Source organism: Ochotona curzoniae, unplaced genomic scaffold (genome assembly GCF_017591425.1).
Source record: "Ochotona curzoniae isolate NIBS_2020 unplaced genomic scaffold, NIBS_Ocur_1.0 contig_430, whole genome shotgun sequence".
Taxonomy (NCBI): domain Eukaryota; kingdom Metazoa; phylum Chordata; class Mammalia; order Lagomorpha; family Ochotonidae; genus Ochotona; species Ochotona curzoniae.
The window spans coordinates 11,233,125-11,253,658 of NW_024466219.1; the positions used below are offsets into that span (position 1 = coordinate 11,233,125).

Sequence of the window (20,534 nt, forward strand, 5' to 3'; positions counted from 1 at the left end):
TGGGAAAAGATCTGCATTGCCCTGGGAATCTAGATTTGATTACTTTGAATAACAATAAGGGTATTCAACAGAACAAACTCCGTCTGCTCATTGGAGTAATACTTCTCTCATGGGGAAGAGTAACAGATTTTTTTCATGAAGTCAACCACATAATCACTTTTGCAATTACAGAAAAGGTATTTTCACCTGTATGATTTTTTTTTTCAGCATGAATCTCAAAGTTTGACTTTACTGGGGGAGAAGTTGTCCTCTTAACCAAATGGCCAATGTGCAAACAAGCTCAAATTAATTCCACTAATGGAGAGTTAGGGCTAAAAAGAGAGAGAGAGAGAGAGAAGAGTTTACCAAAACCTGACTAAATAAATGGTTCCAAGATTAGCAGTGCTACCTGTAGTGTTGCAAAGTGTTGTTCATATTTGCAGTCATCCCTTCAAGAATTAATGTCTGTCAATGTTATCATCTGTCATGTATTTGCAGAGGTCAGAGCAGCCGGGTCTGCCCTCCTCTATGCAAATAGGTGATGACATCAAGGCGCTATGTCACAAGCCTTAGTTGAGTTAGTGGATCTGAGCTGGTTTGGAGTTTTAGCCACTCAATATGATCTTCTGACCCTTGGGTTTACAACTCTCCACTCTCTGTGCTGCATAGCACCTCTCCACTTCTGAGTTAATCATTCCTTCGCCATTATCTGCCAAGAGTTCTTATCTCTTTTGCTGTCACTTTATAACAGGGCCCGCTTATCAACCTGCAGAGAATCATGTGATCAGACTAAGCCTATCAGAAGTTCCCATTCCTCTGATTAGAAACCATCATGAAACTGGATACATGGTTTACAGCAGGTCACTAACGCTGGAAACAGTACAGAGTCCAGCAAAGCCTTGCCTGTAACTTTCCAAATTCTGAATCCTTTTTTTTTTTTTTCCCTAACTTTCACTAAGGGTTCCTGTAGTCTGATGTGTCTTTCCCAAGGCCACAGTCTGTGTCAGGCCCCACCGTTTCGTATGCTCAATGATTTTTGCCATAAACCAAAGGACTGCCCATGGTTTCACGGAGAATGTCTTCTAACACCAACACTGGGGGTTTACAAGCCTCTCTCAAGCACGGATTCACGCCTCTCGGTAAGTTCGAGTTGCTATTTACCACCCAGTCGTTATTCTGTTGCTCCTGAACACGCTTAACTTAATCTCATTGATGGTTTTATATTTTAAATCACTACTTCTCTTGTTGTGTTTATTAAGGGCCTGTAACACACCCATGTGCGTATATTGCAGTTTTCATTTTTGCAGTTCAAATGCAAATAGCTATTTCATCATGTATTATATATACACTGTTTTTGGATGTCCTTCTGCTAGCCCCAAAGAGCTAGAAAACAATTCAAAATATGTCAGTTTTATCCTTAATGCTTTCTGATAACGTTTAACCAGAAATAATAAACTCAAACTTGAAAGTTTATCCCACTTAATGATAATTAATCAAACTTTGATAGTTTTCAGATACTGTTAAAAAAAATCCTTTATTTTTCTAGCAAACCAAATGTATGCAAAAAATCAGATAAGCATTAAGAATTATGAGTTGTGTTTAGTAATAATGAACTACATGTCTTGCTCTATAAACAGAAGTACCTAAAACTAGCTTTCATTTAAAAAACAAACAGGAAGAGTCACAAAGTTGTTCATTTTCCAGCTAGACTCCATTCCATTAGTGACTTCCAGGGGCAGGAGCTGCCTCCTCCGCCCCCAGCAGCTTCCCCCCGCCGGTGCCCGGGGCCTGGGCGCAGTGGGAGTCCCAGGCGCAGGAACCGGGAAAGCAGGGCTGGTCCGAGCTTCTCCCGGCCCTACGGGGCAGCCAGCTGACTCCACTGAATACAGTGATGGCTTTTTTTTTTTTCTTTTTTTAATGGGCCAACTACACAATTGAGGGGAAAAAAAATTTTTTTAATGTCTGTACTTAAGAAAAAGAAAACTCGGGGAGGCACCCTCAGTGCCACAGAGAATCAACTGCTTTGCAGATAACAAAGCAAACGCGGGTGGGAGGAGAGCCGGTGATGCAGGCAGGACCTGCGCCCGCTCTCCGCGCCCGGGGAGCCAGGAGCGGGGATCGGCCAGGAGGGGTCCCCAGACCCCCGGCGGGCGGAGACTGAGGAGGGAAGGGGGAGGTGGGGCCAGGCTCCCTGCTTGCAGGCTGGCTCGCTCTCCGTACCCCAAGTACGGACAGGGCGGGGCAAGGCGGGGCCCAGCACGCCCGCGGGGCTCCCCCATCCCATCCACCCGGGGGATCCAGCCTGGTTCGGGAGGCATTCGCCTGCCTCTGCGGGCCTACCCTGATGTCCTAAACCCGTTCCAACCCTTTCGACGCCCCGGGACGCAACGTTGCAATTTTCTAGTCCCAGAGAGAGCCCCCCCTTTCAGGCTGTCTTCCTCGCAGGGCGCTCCTGCCCCTGCTGCGGATGCTGCAGCTCCGCGGTTGCAAGGTTGTCTCAGTTAGAGACGCCTCTTATGGGTGCCGAGCCCCGCCCCCCAGCCACCAAGCACTGCAGGCCGTGGCCGGAGATTTCTTGGCCGGACAGAGCCGTCGAATGGGGCCAAAGGAGAAGGCGAACAGGCCGCTTTCAGCCGGGAAACCAACGGCTGGAGCGAGACTGCCCCCTTCGCCAACTGAGGACTTTCCATAACTGGATCTGACAGTCCAGGGCTGAGACGCCCAAGTGCGGCTGTAGGGGGGCGCAGGGGTAGGTATGCGTGGCTTTGTGAAGGCAAAATGCGTCTAGGGGTTGGGATGGAGGAAGGAGGCGAGAGGGAATGCTTCACAGAAGGGAGCCAAGGGTGGGCGCCGCTGCGCGATAATCCCTCTTGTTGTCCTGGGGGGCTGAACCTCGTTGTAGCCATTTGCGTGGGTGGGGGTAACTGGGGCCCGACGTAACTTCGGTGTGCAGAAGGCTGGGATGCGGCTGCTCCCTCTGCCTACCATCCTGGTAAAGGAAGATATACGATCCTACTCTGCCAAGTCTTTGCTACTTATCCATGATGCCTGCACACATCTGTGGGGAGAAAACAACTTCTCCCAAAGCGTCTACCAACTTTGCACCCCATTCCACTGCAGCCGCCTTAGGTTAGACCCGCATTAAATTTACACAGTTCTGCAAATGAGGTGCACGTGATGGGCTATTAATGCATCTCCCTCCTCAGGTCCTTACATGTGCATAGTTAAAAGTGCAGAACACACATCAGTAATTGTGTGGTCAAAGGTGTGCTCTCTGCCTCCCTCCCCCACCCCCACACTCTCGGAGTCTGATTTTCCTTGGGAGAAAAGAAAGCAAGACGTGCGCCCCCTCGCACCCCCCCCGGGGGGGAGTGGCTGAAAGAATGGAGTGTTGCCACGCTCTCCTCTCCTCCAGCCAACCTCGGCGCTGTAGTGTGCAATGCCAGCTCCCTGACCCCTCACCCCAGCCCACTGCTACACCCTTACAGCTGGACTTCGCTTACCAGTTTTGGAAGAGTATGGAGGCTTGGAAATGGCCCATCTCCTGTATTGAACCCTTGCCAGACAGACACAACCTGAATTATCTTAGATTTGGCCTGGAACTTGAGCTGGGGAGCGGGGAGCTGGGACAGATACAAAGGTCCCAGCTTTCCCTCCCACCCCACCCTCAAACACCTACGGGGTGGTCTGGGCTGGGCAAGTGTCAGAGGCTATCAGACTCTGCCCACCCAGTCCCTCCCCCTCCAACTTCCAGATGAAGGACCCACGTCAGCAGAGTTACTTCTTGGAGTTGAACTTCATCACTCTTCATCTTGGGTGGGAGCGAGAAGGAGGGAAGCTTCTGTGAGAAATGTAGTCCATTTTAAAGAACTTTAGGAGTTGGAAGGGGGTAAATTGTCCTCTGTAGGGGTTCCCAGGAATGGGGAATAGCTGAAATAAGACAGGTGAGAGACTGAGCAGGTGGTCAGAAATTGATCAGATACAGCGACAAAGGCTGGTTTTCTGTGTGTGTGTGTGTGTGTTTTGAGAAACTGCTTTAGGCATGTTTGTGTGACTGATAAGCACTCAGTATTTAACACCCTTGAATACAGATGCCAGGAGCAGTTTTAAGGGTATGATCCCTGCGGGACCATTTCCAGCTCCGCAAGCCAGCAGTGTCTCTCCCCAAGGGTCTACCTTTGATGAGTGTCCAGTGGTTCATGCTTTGTGGTTCCCTTCCTTCCTCATGGCTTCCCTTAACAGAAAGATGAGTTTGAGTAGAGTCAGAGAGAAAGATGAAGAATAACATATTAACAGTAGGGTGCACTGCCTTTCTCCCATCATCGCATAGTTTACTTTGCTTTTGCCCATTTTGCTGCTTGGAAAGGTGGAATTGGGAAGGTGTGGTGGCTTGTCAGGTGAGAGAGTTGCACAGGGAACCCCAATGACCAAGCTCGAAGTAGCAACTGGTCCACACTCCTGCTGATAATAAGCCCTGCTGGTCGACTCAGGCTGTGAGCTGACAGCTTCATCTGCCTTTTCATTCTCCCGTGGAAGTCAGCTGTGGATTCCTGCAGGATTCAGGAGGCAAATTGGTGCTGTCAATGGAATAAGAACAGCTTCTACCCCAGGGTTTCCTGGAGAGGATCTCAGAATCGGATGCAGGGTAGCTGAGGCAGAAGTACCATGCCATGGCCACTCACAGGGCCACCCCCAGATGGGAAACCCAAATCCAGGGGAAATTCAGGATTGTTAACAGGGCCAGTTGGGCATGAGGAAGGCAAAGAAATGACTGTAATTGAGTGAGGGAGTTCAGATAAAAGAAACATAATGTCCTAGGGAATGAGGGTGGACTGACTTGGGAAGATACCCTTTCGGCACCTGTGTTTAAAAGCACTTTGGGGCAAACCCAGCTGTGCCTCCTGCAGCATTGGTCCTATGCTCCACCCCCCTCCCCTCGCCCCACCCACTTTCCACTGCACCTGCAGGATCTCTCACTCCCCCACCGCAGTCCCGAAATACAAATCTGGTCAGAAATCTCCCAGCTAAAATTCCGGAGTAAGAGGAAGGTGGTGCAGACAAAGGGGAGTGCCAGGCTGAGGTGCAGTGTGGTCACCCCAAGAGTCTGGAATCCATCCCACCTTACACTTTCCCCTGGCCCCGAAACTGCCATTCCAGGTCCCACCTTTCCAAGCCCTCACTTTCTTTGCTGTTCAAGGGGGCCCCAAGTGGCTGGACCAGCACAATTCTGTGAGGCCAGGGGTCCATAGGGTCAGGGGACTTCCCAAAAGGACTGGCTGAGTCTGGGATCTGTCCATCCTAGCGCTGTAAAAAGCCAAAGAATCTGAAACCAGGCAGGATATCTCTCCAAGAACCTCCCAGTAGGGCTGCCTGGCCTAAAGGAACCAGTTCCCAGGCTAGCTTGAGGATGGAGTAGGGTGGGGGCAGGGTCGCAAGACGGGAATGGCCAGGTGGGGCTGGGTGGTCTTTATCAGTGTGGGTGTTCTGGCTGCTTCCTGTGGATGGAGTCTCTGGTCCCCACCCCCTCCTTTACCCCCGCCTCACAACTCCACTTCAGTGGAGGGAAAAGAGGAATGACCTGGGACTCGGGGTCTCTCCCCCAGAACCCCGCCTCCTTCCAATCCTGGTCAGCCTTCCATTGGCACTGACTGCTGACCCTGCCAAAGTGAGAAGTGCAGGGACCCCTGAGTTGGGGCAAAATTCGCCCTCCTAGCCCAGGTAAAGCTCAAAAGTTCTTCAAGCACCCGGAGTTCGGTGAGCCAGGCCAGGCTTTTCCAAAACAGGCTCGTTGTCTTAGGGACTGGAAGGCCAGCTGAGGAGTGGGGCGCGGATGGGGGAGTCTGGATTCCCTGGCCTCTCCCAGACAGGAACCTGGCTGAGCTCTGACACGTGCAGATAAGCCCCTTGGCCCCCATCCTGACACACCACTGGGAAGCAGATCCTCTACGTGCTGTTTTTAGTTTTTAAGGAGCTGTGGTTGGGACGCTTTAAGATATCATCCATAGAAATAGCAGAAAGGGGCTTTTCCTTTCCGAAGGAGGTGCCACCGCCCATCCATTCCGGTTTGTTTTTAGTTTTTGTTTGTTTCCTAAAGCTGGGGCCCAAAAGCTACCTTATGCACAACTTCACCCACCTCTTTTACAAGAACAAAAAATGCTCTGGGCGAGGGTGGGTGGAGCCTAGGGGCGGGGCGGAGTCCTGGGTAAACTTAATTTTCAGAGAAAAGGCCAACACCGCCTCTGAGGGGCTTTTCAGCTGGGAAGGGCGGGAAGGACAGTCAGGGACCCAGTCGCTTTGGGAGCGCAAATCCAGTGGAGACCTTCTGGAAAATAAATGTATCTAAATAATAATAATAATAATAATAATAATAATAATAATAATAAACAACAATCTGGGTTTCCAGAAAAGCAATTGCCCCGTTTTCTGAAAAGCACCGACAAGTAGGCATGGAAAAGGAAACATCGGAAATTGTGTACCAGGAGGGTTTGTAAGTTTTGTGCAAGGATAGGCGGGGTCACCCGAGGCTCTCTCGGGGCCTGCAGAGCCAGGACCCCTATGCGACCTTCGCAGGTCTCCGTCTTCCCGACCCCGGAGTCCGCACGAGTTTCGCGCGCCGACGCTTCTCGGGTCAGGGCGCGAACAGGCTTCTCCCAGAGCGCGCGGCGAGCTGTGGCGCAAAGGCATAGAAAGGTAGAGTCGCGGGGCGGGGCGGAGCGTGCGGTGGGCTCCTCGTGGGTGGGGAGCGCGAGACCTTCTCGCCTCCAGGCAGCTGGGTGAATGGGGCGCGCACCGCCCCGAAGCGCCGAGCCCGGATAAAATATGCCAGGACTGCGCTTCTTGGACTCATCAAGGCTGCGGGAGCCTCCCAGAGCCATCATCCATCGTAATTGCAACCGTCAATCAACACTTTAAGACAAAGTCAGAACCGGGAAGGGCGAGCCCTTGGAGACTCAGCTCGTCGGAAAGGAGGCGGCGGGGTGGCGTGGGGGGACTGGGGGAGAATTGTTTTTTGTCAGAAGTTGGAGGCGGTAAGGCGCGCAGCCCAGGGCCCCGCGGTGGGTGAAGCCAGAGAGAGCTGCTGCAGCAGTCTCCAGGGGCGGGGCGAGGACTCCATCCTCAGTCGCCAACTCGGTTTCCCCCCAGTACAAAGCCCGGGGTGAGGTTGCTGTGTACGTCTTCCCGGGAGGCGAGGTAGAAGGGGCGGTGTCCAGTCGTCCGCGGTCGGGAATGCGAGTTGGTCGTCCAGGCCGCTGCCCTTGTCCACCTGCTGCCGTCTCCACTTGTCTCCCCTTCCCAGGGCCAACTGGTTCTTCTCCCAGATCCCGGCCTCGGAGGCCTAGCACCTACTCCAGGATTCATACCTAAGACCCTTCCCCAGCTTTCCTTGGCAGCGGGGGCCCTGGGGATAGCTCCAGGGCACCTTAGCCATCCAAGCAAGCGGTCCAGACTTCGGGGGCGGCGGCACGCAAGCCCGGCGGGATGGAAGGGTCGGGAGGACAGCGTGTCCCGAAGCGGGCGGTTCACAAGGCTAGCGGCGCGCGCCTGGAAGCCGGTAGGGAGCGTGGCGTCCGATGCCTGCTGAGGCCGCCCCTCCCCGCGCTGCTGCCCAAGGCTTGGCGGCCTCACGCAGAGTAGCGCGGGGAGAGGTCAGTGTGCCCTTGCGGCCCCGACGAAAACCAGCCCGGTCCACCGCAGGTGGGGTTTTCGATGTCTCTTGAGGGACTCAGGAAAGGGGCTGGCCCTGGGGAACTTGTTTCCTGCCTGGAGGTGTTCGCCCGGAGCGATGGGTTTCCGGGTTCTGAGATCCTTTGGTTGTCTTCGCGCCAGGGAACGCAGTTTTTCCGGTGCCACCGCACTACGTGGGCTGTTGATGAGACAGAAGGGGCTGCCTGGACCAGACCCTCCTTGCGGCCTGAAGAGTCTGGTCCTTCCCGCCCCCCCCCCGTCCCCATTGGGAAGCCCACCAGTAATCTGGGCACTGAACGCCAGCTGTTGGAGGGCGGGGGGTGGGGGGGGAGACGGCAATCAATCGGAGGGGTCTGGACGGAGAAGTGGCCTGTACACCCCGCCCCTCCCCACTCCCAGTAGGTCCTGCTGGCCCTGAAGCCGCTGACCTGGGCGGATTCGCCTGGGACTGGAGGTGAGGCGAAGTTCTTTGCCACACGTGCCGAACTCCGCCTTACTTCCTTCACTTCCCCTGGCCTGGTCCCTTCTCCACTCAGCATGCTGCCCTGCTACACCCCAGCTCAGGGTACTGCATCCTTGCCAGGCTGGTGCTGGAAGGCACTGCCCAGGGCTGTTGGATGAGCAGTGCTAGGCGCTAGTTCTTGGAGTTTTGAGAATCGATTTTCAAGTTCACCACTAACCCAATCCACAGCAAAACTGAGCACTGATTTTGAGCCCGGCGCACCAACTCCCTTTGTGCACTGACAACGATGCACCCAGGAGCACAGACTGTCACCTTGACCTAGCTGCCAGCCTCTCGGCTGCTGAAGGCCATTGTCTGGGCACCTTCCCTCCCCAACCCCGTGGATAGCTCCCCCCACCCCCGTTTGTGTGTGTGCAATCTGAAGATGCCACTGGAGCTGCCATTTAAACCACTCAGACTCTGATCACAGAATTTTATAACGCAGCAACTCAGTCCGAGGGTCAACAGGCAGCCCAAAATGTCAGCTGTGGGTGGGCCACCGGTTTCCTACCAAAGTGTAAAAAAAAAAAAGTGGCATTGCAATGGTTGAAATAATTTTCAATTCATCAGATCCCAGGCACAGCCGAGTGCCCGTGTGAGCACTATTCAAATAGAATAAATCCAGATCTTTTGAGATTCAAATTCACCCCCTTGTGGGTGGACGCTGATAATTACCCGTTTGCACAGCAGACCCTGAAAATGGGGGCTTTTCGCCTGCAGTCAGGGGAGGCTGGGAGATTGTTTTTAATCTTGTTGGGATGACATCTGAAAACTCTGTAGACGTGGCTGAGCTGGTGGCCGGATAGCTTGCACAACAGATGGTTCTTTAAAAACTTTTTTTTTAAAACTGTTAACACTGAGCCCCTGGGTCTCCTACAGCTCCATTCCACCAACAACCAAGGAGAAGCTAGAAATGAAGTAGGCAAGCTCGGGTTGATGTTTGCAATTTATATGTAAAAGCAGTTCATTGAAACTATAAGTCGCCCCCCCCATCCACCAGAGTTAATCCTGACCCTGCGTCCGGGGTCGGGGGGATGGGGGGAGAGAAGGAACTCGTGAGTCTGGGTGGAGAATAGGATCTCAGCGGCGTGACTTTCAGACAGACCGCGTGCCTCGTGGAGTCGAGGGCGGGAAGACTAAAGCGGCAGACACCCCTCCCACGACAGGCGACCAGCCGCGCCGGGAGACGTGTGGTCACCAGAATTCAACACACCGGATCTCCTTTAGGTCTTCTAAGTGGGTGTTTAAGTCCCCTGCGCCTCCTCAGTCGGCGTGCAGCGAGGGCGCGCAACACACCCACGTCCACGCGCCCCAACCTTGGGCTCGCGCAACACCCGGCTCCTTTGCCTCTGCCGCGGCGCTCAGAAGTCGCCTCTCGCCAGCTGTTAAGACCCAGCCGCGTGTGCAGCCCCCGCCCCGGGCCAGGGTGCGGAGGGAGGGGGTAAGGCGGGTGAAGAGGTTGGGGCAGCGTGGGGACAGGAGCATCCTCATTGGCTGGCCGCTAGTGTCCCAAGTCCGAAACCTGCGTCCCCAGCGGCCGTAGGCGCCCCGCATCCCCCTCAGGCTTTCCCCCACCCCTGGCTCTACTTACCTCTCGTCTCCTCCTCTCTTCCCCTTTCCTTCCCAGCACCGCCACCCGCGGGGCTGGAGCGGCTGCGCTCGGACGCGCGGGAGAGCAGACGAGGCAGGGGAGGGAGGTCGGAACTTCACAACTCGGCACTTGTGATAGGGAGCACGCGCGATGCGCTGAGAGCGATAGAGGGAAGGGGCGGAGAGGCGAGAAGTGAGGCGAGAGGAGAGAGAGACCCCTGCCGATCCTGAGCCAGAGGGCGAGTGGCGGGAGGGGAAGGAGGCGCCCGAGGCGTCCGGGAGCCGCGGCAGCAGCCCTGCGGCCGCCTCCTCCGCCCGGCCGCCCGCAGCGCTGTCCTCCGCCGAGCCGCGCCGCCGCCTGCGTCCTGGCCGAGCCGAGCCGGGGAGCGCGGCCGCGGTGGGCTTCGCTTCCTCCGCAGCCCTGACCACGTCTCGCAGCTCTGGGGGGCGGCTGCAGACGGGGCTCGGAGGTGCTGCTCGGAGCCCCGGAGGAGCCAGAGGGCGAGTGAGCGCCCCGGGCGCCCCTTCTCTCGGCCGGAGTTGAATCTCTGCTGCCCGTGTCCAGGTGCTGGGCTTCCGGACCGACGCCCCATTGCCGCCGGCGGCCGCCCTGTCATGCTGCCCAAAGTGGAGACGGAAGCGCTGGGACTGACTCGGTCGCATGGGGAACAGGGGCAGATGCCGGAAAACATGCAAGGTAAGGCGGCGGCGCGGCGCTCTAGCCCCGGCGGCTTCACCGCCCCCCGGGCTCGCCCTGCGGCTGCAGCCTCGCGACCGACCCGCACCAGCGCGGGCGCAGTCACGGCCGCGGGCGTTGGGGGAGCCGGTCTGGGGGGCGCGCAGCCGCTGGCTGTGGGGCGGCGCGCGGCCGTCGGGCCCCCTCCTCAGGTGCAGGCATAAAAGTTTATGGCTCTTGAACAATGCGGGGGCAGAGGTCTTCCAAGCAGTAGCTAATTGGCCGCTACTAATTAAGAGGAGGACAGGCTCGGAGCTCCGTGGCCACTCAAGCGGGGTCGCAGAAAGGCGGAAGGATGTCTTGGGAATAAAAAGATCATCCTAAGACCGGGGATGTTTCGATGCCCCGGCAGGCTCTGGGTTCCTGGAGCCTGCGCGCACTCGGGCCGGGGCTCGGTGTGGAGAGCGAAGACTCTCCGCCTGTGGCAGTCACTCTCAGGAGGAGGTGATTTCGGAGAGACTTGGCTGCAGCCTGGAGCACCCCAAAATCCCAGGTGGGCCCTCAAGAACCGGCTAGGATTTGGACAGTCGGATTTCCAAATTTCCGGCTGTTGGCAGGATCCGAGGCAGAGTTATTCCCAAGAGGTGCCCTGCGCGGGTGGTGCTGCGGAGAGACTGAGGGTGGGAGGTAGCCCAGAGCTTATCGCCCCCGGGTTGTAGTCCAAAAACCAGCTGCGAATACGAATGGCCCGTGCCTTTACCCAGCTAACAACAAAAACAAAACCCAGATCTCTGGCGATATTGTCTGCACGTGCCAAGCCAGTCATTCCAGATCGGGCTCGGGGGCACCATCTCAGAAGTTTATCGCGTTTGCTCCGGCCCCGGGAAAGGAACAATGCTAGGAAAAGTCACCGGCGTTCTTCCATCCTCGCCCTAGCCAGCGCGCAGGATGTGCGGGCCGGCCGGCCTGTGATCCCCGAGCGCTTCCTGCCATCCCCCTTGCGCGAACTTGAAAGGGCCGGGGAGGTGTTGAGAGCAGAGTTCAGGGCCGGTGCGGGGGAGGCGGTGCGCGCGGGGCGCTCGGACCGGGAGATCTGACGTCGCCCGGCCGCGGAGGAGGGAAAGGGGGTGGCAGGCTGGCGCCTTGTGTGCCCCCCACCCCCACCTGGAGGGGCTCAGCCACCCTCTCCTCTCCTGGGGTCTCTGCAAGCCTCGGGGTAGGGCTGTCGAGAGCTCCTGAGACTCGGTTTGTGGGTCAGACTTCTGGGGGGACCCGGCTAGCCCAAAAAGAGGAGCCTCCAGGCGCCTGGGAGTCCCACGGCGGCGTGCAGGGTAAGAGGGGCGCGGCGAAGCGGGTCCGGACGCTGTCCCCGGCAGGCTGTGGCGAGGCCTTTCCTTAGGGCCGGGTTGGCAAAGAAAGTTTATCCTGCGCGGGAGTCGGTGGAAGCAGGGGCGGACTCGGAATTTGGGGCAAATGCCCTATCACACCTCCTTTGTAAAGGGCCGGAGGGGCCCTCTTCTGCTGCCGGAGGAGCGGGCCGCGCTCTCAGCCCTGGGTGCGAAAGCTGCGTGGGAAGCGCCTGGGCACGGCTTCCTCCGGGGTGAGGCCCGCGGGTAGGAGGCCCTTGGGGAGCGGGTCCCGGATTCCCACGCTTGGCTCCGCTGCCAGCCTGGCACGCACCCGTAATCTGGCCTGGGGTTCTCTGAGAGTGCACTCGCCCCTTTGTGAGGCCCCGACGGAGAGACTCCCGGGTCCCCCTCTCCCTTCTCCCGACCAAGTCGAAGCGGGGTGGGGCGCAAGGCACAGCGGCCCGGACGGAGTCGCTTCTCTCCGCGCTTCCTGGGCACCCGGGCAGCCTTGCGTAGCGGCGCCTCTATTCCCACCTCGGCTCCTGTCTGGATTTTCCGTGAGGGAACCCACCCCCGGGGCTCGACCTCTCTCTCTCTTTCTCTCTCTCTCTCTCTCTTTTTTTTTTTTTTTGGTCCTCTGTTGGATCCCGGGGGTATGCAGGAAGTAGTACCCCCTGTGAGCCTTTGCCCAGCTGCGCCTTGTAAAGGAGTGAGAACAAGTTGCGTTGTTGCAGCAGGGGGAGAAGTAGAAAAAAACACTCTTCATTGCCGGCCCAAAGCCGCGCTCAGAACTGCAAGCACGAGTTTGGGGAGAGCTGCGTAGTGTCCCAGGGCTGTAAACGAACTTCTCCAACTCTTCATCGGCTCCCCAACTCCTCCAGTCCTCAGACCCCGAGCAGGGAGTGTCAGCGTTGGGATTCAGGCCGGCCCCGCTGCGGGAACCCCGCTGCAGGCCCTTCATTTTTCTAGGTTGCCGAACCCGAGGCTCCCGCCTCTGATCAGCTCTCTTGGGTTCTCCGGCAGAACCTCCTCCCCTCGGGGTTCAGTCCCAGCCGGGGTTTCCGCGTTGCGGGAAGAGCCGCTTCCGAGGCGTGCGGCCTCGGCGGACTGCAAAGTGCCACAAGTGAACTCCACGCGTCCCCAAGGCCACGGAGGGAAAAAGTTGAGACTTTAGAAAGAAAAGCCTGCGCCAGCGAGGTGGTAGAGCGGCGGGGTCCCCGGGCCTGGGGTCGGAGACTGTTTCTCCCTTTCCTTTTTGGTAAACAAATCAAGAGAAACTTGGGCCGGCTGCGGGCTCCCCACCCCCACGCCGCGCCCCACCCCACCGCGAGCTGCACTGATTAACTTAAAACAAACCCGGCCGGCGTTCGTGCGCCATCGGGGTGCGGACGGTTAGGGGCGAGCGCGGGGTGCGTCGGGCGAGGACGGGCGGTGGCCGGGCGGCTCGGATCTGCCCTTCAGCCGCTCCGGTACGGGACTCGCGCGCGTGCAGAGTCTCGGGGAGGACCGGCTCAGGTATGCCTGAGGGGTTTCTCTCGCAAGTTCCTCTGCTGGATCCCAGGCACAGCCGCGGGGGTCATGGGGAGTTAGGCTGTTTGACTTCTGGACGCTCTCAAGGTGTTTACCGTTTTTTGCAAAGACATTCGGAAACACGTCAAGTTCATTGCAAGCCTTCCCGCACCATTCGGCGGCGGAGGGTCCGATCTTACCCCATCCCATCCTCCTTCCTGCGTTCCTCTGCTGTTTTCTTTTTCCCCGTCCAGCGTCCACGCTTTTTTTTTTTTTTACAGGTTTTCCAACGGGACTTGCAGCAGGACTTGTGTCAGAAGGGAACTGAGTGTTTGGGTGCCTGTATGAGCTCGGGACCCCGGGGAGCCCCGGGCTGTGCGCGTGTGAGCGCCCTGGCTCCGCACAGAGGCTGGCGCTCCACTGGGGAGCACCAGCTGCCCCCGACGCGAACTCCCTGTGGTGTGTGCCCCGAGCGAGCCTTTTGCCTTGAAATACCTGGGAGTTGGGGAATGGACAGATGTGTGCAATTCTAGATTGCTTATGCAAATTCGCACTTCTATTCTGGGTTAGAGTTTAGGAGACTGGTGCACCATCGTGTTCGGTTGAAACTATTAACCAGAAAAGTTGGAATTTTCTTTGAAGTTTTAGAAACAATAATGTGTACTGTTTTCTGATACCCAGACGATGTTTCACTCTATGTAAAAATAACAGTTCAGTATGCCCCGGATTAAAAGAAAAACATAGCGACTGTTTGTGACTTTACAATGCTTGTGCTGCGGGATCTGAGTCCATATATGGTGAATTAACCAGACCTTCGATGCCTCTCTCTCTTGCTGTTGCAGTGTCTCAGTTTAAAATGGTGAATTACTCCTATGATGAAGACCTGGAGGAGCTGTGTCCCGTGTGTGGAGATAAAGTGTCTGGGTACCACTATGGGCTTCTCACCTGTGAGAGCTGCAAGGTTTGCTCCTGCCTCCCCCTGACTACCCACGACAGAATCAACCCTGGGGTGACTTCCCTGTAGTTCGCATAGCCTTGTGGGTTTTTTTCTTTCTTTTAAGACTCAATTAAAAGTAAGCGAGTGAGTCAGTCCGAGGGAGCCGATTCCTTCCGGTAGGTGTCTGGCTCAACTGGCAGAGCAGTGCGTGCTGTTTAGAGAACCCTGCGGCTTCGAGATATTTTAGTGCAGTAAAGTGATAGAGCTGTAGAAAGACTTCCATTCCTAACAGTCCTAAATATTGATTTTGCTTGACTTATATATGTTTAAGGCATCGTTATTCCTGAGCGGGACCATGACAAAGTATTTCCCGAATATGTTTTAACTTCCGAGTATTCAGTGCTTTGTGTCTACACATTTTTTATCCACAGACGTAAAAGTCTGAATTCACAGCTGTGTGATTTCACCCTGATTTATTCCAAAAATAAATTTAAGGATTTTGGGGGGAGGAGGGAAATTCCTATCACAGGCATCAAGAAACCAAATTTGAGAGTTCCACCGCTTTCCTGAGGCTGCGACCTATTTAAGCACAAGGGATTTTAAGATGTAAAAAGTATTATAAGGTCATTAATCTTATCAATTATTCCTTCAAAGATTTATCTCAAACCTTTCTTATTCCCAGTAAATGCAGCATTTGCAGTTTCCCAACTTTTTTTTTTTTGTAAGTACTAGTATCCTAAGCCATTGCCAGAAAATTCTCTTCATTTCCTGTGGCAAAAAAAAAAAAAAAAAGATTTCTCTTGATGATCTGTAGGACAAGCATGGATACTGGTAAAACTGTGGCTATATTATAAAACAACCAATATTCTTTTTGATCCCTCCTTTTTGCACACACTCTGCTGCCATCCCTGCTCCCCCCACCTGCTGGCATGAGCTTTCCCTCTCGGTTAGTCTCTCCTGCTTTTGGGAACAAGCCCAGCTGGAGGGGCTCGCGGTGGAGTGAGCGGCCTGTCCCTGTCCTCTGTGGCTTAGCTGTCCCTGGAAGACCTGGGCTACTTTGTCAGTTTCCCACTTGGCATTTTTCTCTGCCATCGGGTTCTGCACCAAGTTCTTCTAGATTCTGGGGGAGCAGATTGCCTTGACAGGGTCTCTGCTGGCTAGCAGTGTGTTTTTCCCCCTGACTGTTGGGGATGACATGTTCCATGGCCACATCTCCCCAAGATTTGGCGTAATTTTGGAGGGGTGGGATGCTGATGCCAGAAACATCTGGGCTTTCGTGGGCTGGGCTTGGGAGAGTTGATCCCGCCGAGGTGTAAGATAAACCACAGACCCTCACCGGGGCTCAACTGCTACAATAGAAGGATTTACTGCTGATTTCCTTAAAATGAAACAATGGAAGAGACGGGTGTTGGGGGTTTTATAACTACGTCTCACTGTTTTCTCTGTCTTATAGGGTTTTTTTAAGCGAACAGTCCAAAATAATAAAAGGTACACGTGTATAGAAAACCAGAACTGCCAGATTGACAAAACCCAGAGAAAGCGTTGCCCTTACTGTCGGTTTCAGAAATGTCTGAGTGTTGGAATGAAGCTGGAAGGTAAGCGTTTGCGAAGGAACACTGCCTGTTGGCACTTTCCAAGGACATGAGGCGAACATTGCACTTGGAACACGCTCACCACTTTCCCGAACCTTCTTAGCCCTGCAGGCTGTGCTGTGAGCTGATCTTAAGGTCTTACCTGCAGAAGGACTAGTCACCGGCTCATGGAAACGTGACGTCACTTGTACAGGAAAAAAAAAAGTCACATTTCAGAGTACTTCTTCTCTTTCCATGTCTCGGGAAACTGGATTTTGGTAGTGAAAGGAAAAGGGGTGACCTGAAAACAAAACTAAAAATAACAAGAACTGAGAACACATTATAATTAATTTGCAGAAAGATTGAAAAAACAAGATTACGTTTTTGAAATCAGAATGCTCTACTCAAACTTTGATTTGCGTCTTTTAGTAGGTGTGCCCATCGTAACTTTTACTGTTGATTTCATAGTTCTCAAGCAAGCAAAGAGCTCTCTCTCGTGGAATGCTGTTGTTGGTAGCGTAGGAGTGCATTTTTTCCAAGATAATAATTGGAGAGAGAATATCATTGTTGAGGAGCAGGAAGCATAAGAAATAAGGAGGCATTCAGTCACCAATGATAGGTTGACGAGCAGGAGCCGGCGATTCCTGCACACGCAGCCACTGTCAGCTTGGTGGAAAGAACGCAACCTTCCGGGCAGCCTGCAGACGGGCTGGCAGTGGGGTTAATGTGTGACCACTGTAAATCATTGGTGGCTCATGGGCCACTCCGGTGTGTTGCTGTGGTCCAGCCTTGGACATGCTGGCTTTCTGCCGATTAAATCTGCTGCAAATAAAGTACTAATGAGGGATCCAGGTCCCTGGGGGGTGCGGGATACAGGAGTGCATCTGGTCTGATGTATGAGCACGGGTTATCTTCACTTCAGGCTTTCAGGCTTAGGGAGCTGCTGCGTGGTAGGGATGCTGAGAACAATCCAGGTAGCTCTGCAAGGTGGCCACCAGATTCCTTTCAAATATAAAATGTCCCTCTGGTGGCCTTGGGGACTGCCTAAAGTCAATATTGCTTGTAACACGGAATCGGGAGAGGGAGGAATTGATGCTTATTTGTTTCCTTATCAACAATTGTTTTACTCTCTCCTGAACGGCAAGATACACTCTGAGACACACAAGACAAAATAATTTTAAAAAGATGTTGTGATCTCAGTATGATGTCACTTGATTTTTTTGTTTTCAATGAGAGAAAAAAAAAGTTGTATTTCTTTCCCTTAAAATTACTTTCTTAATTATCCGTGGGTCACACGTGGTGCATAACCACATTACCCCAGTGATGGGAAACAATTGAGTGTTCAATAAATTATTATCCAGATGAAAACCTCTTTTATGATCTAGTGCAACATTCTGGAATCCAAGAATTCACAATAAATTTTTAATGCACTACTAATCCTCAGATAAAAAGCTCAAAAACTTAACCTCGAGCAATTTCAGTATGTCACAGGCTGTCAGAGGTCGCCAGTTTCGTTCTAATTGCCATTGGCCACTGTGAACTTTACAGAGAACTGCTAACTGACTTAGAGGCCTGGGCCCAGACCACATGCACCGTTGTGGCAGAAGACCCTCTGCGGCTTCTGAAATGATTTTAATTATGTCCAATTCGGCCCAGATTGAAAACAGTAGCTGGTGGTTATTGGGGAGGGGGTGTGCTCACGAAGCCCAGGTGAAAACGATTTTGCAAGACGCAGTGCAGGCAGCCCTTTTGCGTCCAGGCAAAGAATGGCATTGACAGAAGGGGGGTGTTCTAAAGGAAAATACAACTTAATCTGAACCTGGGTCCTTCCCTGTCCGACCCTGCAACAAGACAAAACCCAAAGTGGTTTGGGGCTCACAATCAAAAGGACCTCCCGTGTATTGTAAAGATTGTGAAATCCGTTAGTCCATGCGAAGCTGAATGTGTCCTAAGGTAACAGAAATATCTGCTGACAAAACACCCTTGAAGGAAAGCATTGGTCGAGAGGCCGTGCGGTCCCGGAGGGGCGGGGGTGGGCTCTGCGGACCTGGACACTGCCGAGTTTCAGGAGCCTGGTAACATTTACATCTTGTTAATACCCTTCCTTCCCACACTCTCTGTTGTTCCCCGTCTTGCCCTAACAGCTGTGAGGGCCGACCGAATGCGAGGAGGAAGGAATAAGTTTGGGCCCATGTACAAGCGAGACAGGGCCCTGAAGCAGCAGAAGAAAGCCCTCATCCGGGCCAACGGACTGAAGCTGGAAGCCATGTCGCAGGTGATCCAGGCCATGCCCTCGGACCTGACCATCTCCTCGGCCATCCAGAACATGCACTCTGCCTCCAAGGGGCTCCCCCTGAACCACGCTGCCTTGCCTCCCTCGGACTACGACAGAAGTCCCTTTGTAACGTCCCCCATTAGCATGACGATGCCACCTCACGGCAGCCTTCCAGGTTACCAAACCTACAGCCACTTTCCGAGCCGGGCCATCAAGTCTGAATACCCAGACCCCTACACCAGCTCCCCCGAGTCCATCATGGGCTATTCCTACATGGACGGCTACCAGACCAGCTCCCCGGCCAGCATCCCCCATCTCATCCTGGAACTTTTGAAGTGTGAGCCCGAGGAGCCGCAGGTGCAGGCCAAGATCATGGCCTATTTGCAGCAGGAGCAGGCGAACCGGAGCAAGCACGAGAAGCTGAGCACGTTCGGGCTGATGTGCAAGATGGCCGACCAGACGCTCTTCTCCATCGTCGAGTGGGCCAGGAGTAGTATCTTCTTCAGAGAACTCAAGGTATGCGGGAGGCTGTCACGCCAGCCAAAACCCCTGTCAGCAGGGAGACCTGTGTTGGTCTGCGTCTCGTTCGTACATGCCAGGTGCTACAAATATGTTTTGTCTCTTGTTGTGACTTAAAGAAAAAATGGCAGTAATTTATGCCCTTCACTGCGGGACTATTGTAGTTTAACTTTCTCAGGGCTTTAATTTGGAGGGAAGGGAATGGTACATAGCAGCCAAGTACAGGAAACTTTCTCTGGAAAGTAAGATGACTGTATTCATCCCCTATGTTAGGTGGTTTGTGGTTAGCACCTAGTATGCTATTTCCTGTCTTAAATTACCAAGAAAGCAGCATTATCAAAATGATGTCAAGTTGAAGGTATCTTTCAAAGGAATACTGTTCGCACGTGGCTGTGTTTAGGACCTCAAGAAGTGATGCTCGGGTTGGTTGTACCTACTGGGTGTTTACAACTCTTGTGGCTAAGCTGGAGGTGGGCAAAGCCTCTGCTTTCAGAGCTTATTCCAGCAGGATGTTTGGTGGGGACTGGGTGAGTGGGTTGTGCTGGTCGGCCCTGCCCGGGCTCCTCTTCTCGTCCACTGATCTTAATAGATTGGTGCATTGTCAAGGCAGTACCTGTGTGTACAAGGATCTGTGTTGAACTATGCTATTATTTTGTTTTCTGAAAATTAAGACTGAGTTTGGAGCAGAGTGGATAAGAAAGTTGACTTTGTGGTTTAAAAAACAAAGCTTGCGCTTGGCTTCTCAGTGAAGTCTGCTGGAGAAAGCTGACCTGCCTTTGACTGTTGCGAAGGCAGATGTGGCTGCTAAGTACTCGTGGACTTTTGATTCTCCAGGACAGTAGATTGTAAAATCTCAGAGCAAAGTGCAAAATTACAAAAGCAGACTTTTCGTTGTGAGGACTGCTGTTAAAGGAAAAAGCAGTCTGGGTAAATATACTAGGCAGTGTGGGAGCCAAGGGCAGCCGAGAAACGGTACTGCTCCTAGGAGCCCTCATTAAGCCTTGCTACTTGGACACAGAAACACAGAAGTTAGTACATGTATGTAAGTTAGTGACGCATGCCACAGTGCTGTAAAGACCATGACGTACCCGTTACCCCTGCCCTTTATTCTGCATCAAAATGGTTGTGGCGGTGGTTGCATCATCCTGCGGAGGTCCAGCAGGTGCATGTCAATGCCCTGCACTCATCACAACGGTGTCATCCACAAGATTCAGCCACCTGTCTTCCATCCACAGATATGTCCTTACAGAACAGAAAAGGTGCTTGAAAATAAGTGGAATCTGAGTTAGAGCTGCAAGGGCAGGTCATGTAAACTGAGCAAAACACCACGCTTGCAGTCAGGTACCTGTACCTTGAACATTTAATCACTGAACTTCCACGGACAAGCTGTGGCCTGGAGCCTTCAGGTTCTTGTCTTGTGAAACTGTGTGTGTGTGTGTGTGTGTGTGGTGTGTGTGTGTATGTGATAATGAGGAGTACGGAGCAAGTCATAATACTTGGGTGGAAAAAGTTTTGTAAGGGGAAAAATGAGGCTGTTGGGTAAAGCAGCCAGGACTCTGAGTTCAGTCAGTTGATGCTCCCTGTAACTGGTTCTTAAAACTGTTTCATGAAAAACATGCTCAGTCTTTGTATCATGCTTTATTCAAACACAGGCAGTTGTAACTAAGTTGCCTATTTTGGCATTGGGTACCAAGGTTATGACCTTGCTACAGGGTATTGTAATTGTATGCTAATGAGTCGTTAATCAGTACTATTAACTGAATGCCCAAAACTTGCTGACCGTTAAGTGGGATTATACATGGCCAAACATTCCTCTGTTTGTAAGAAGAGAGTTAACTAGACAGCTGAATAAAATCAACAAGGAAACTAAGAAAGCATATTGTCACCTGTAAGCAAGCATTACAACATGAATGGAGCTAAAACTTGGAGTGTGAGGAAAAT

At 53.5% G+C, this 20,534-nt stretch overlaps 1 protein-coding gene across 2 annotated transcripts in view; it reads left to right on the plus strand.

Moving 5' to 3' along the window:
* Positions 1-853: 853 nt before the first annotated feature.
* Positions 854-20,534, plus strand: part of NR5A2 (nuclear receptor subfamily 5 group A member 2) — a 116,759-nt gene continuing 97,078 nt past the window's right edge. The window contains exons 1-5 of one of the 2 annotated variants that reach the window (XM_040985411.1): positions 928-1,118; positions 10,323-10,454; positions 14,134-14,252; positions 15,682-15,823; positions 17,944-18,590. In XM_040985411.1, the coding sequence (XP_040841345.1) occupies positions 1,040-1,118; positions 10,323-10,454; positions 14,134-14,252; positions 15,682-15,823; positions 17,944-18,590 (1,119 nt within the window). In that variant the 5' untranslated portion in view covers positions 928-1,039. Of the gene's footprint in view, positions 1,119-10,322; positions 10,455-14,133; positions 14,253-15,681; positions 15,824-17,943; positions 18,591-20,534 lie in introns of both variants that reach the window. The other variant, XM_040985412.1, reaches the window with a different exon arrangement.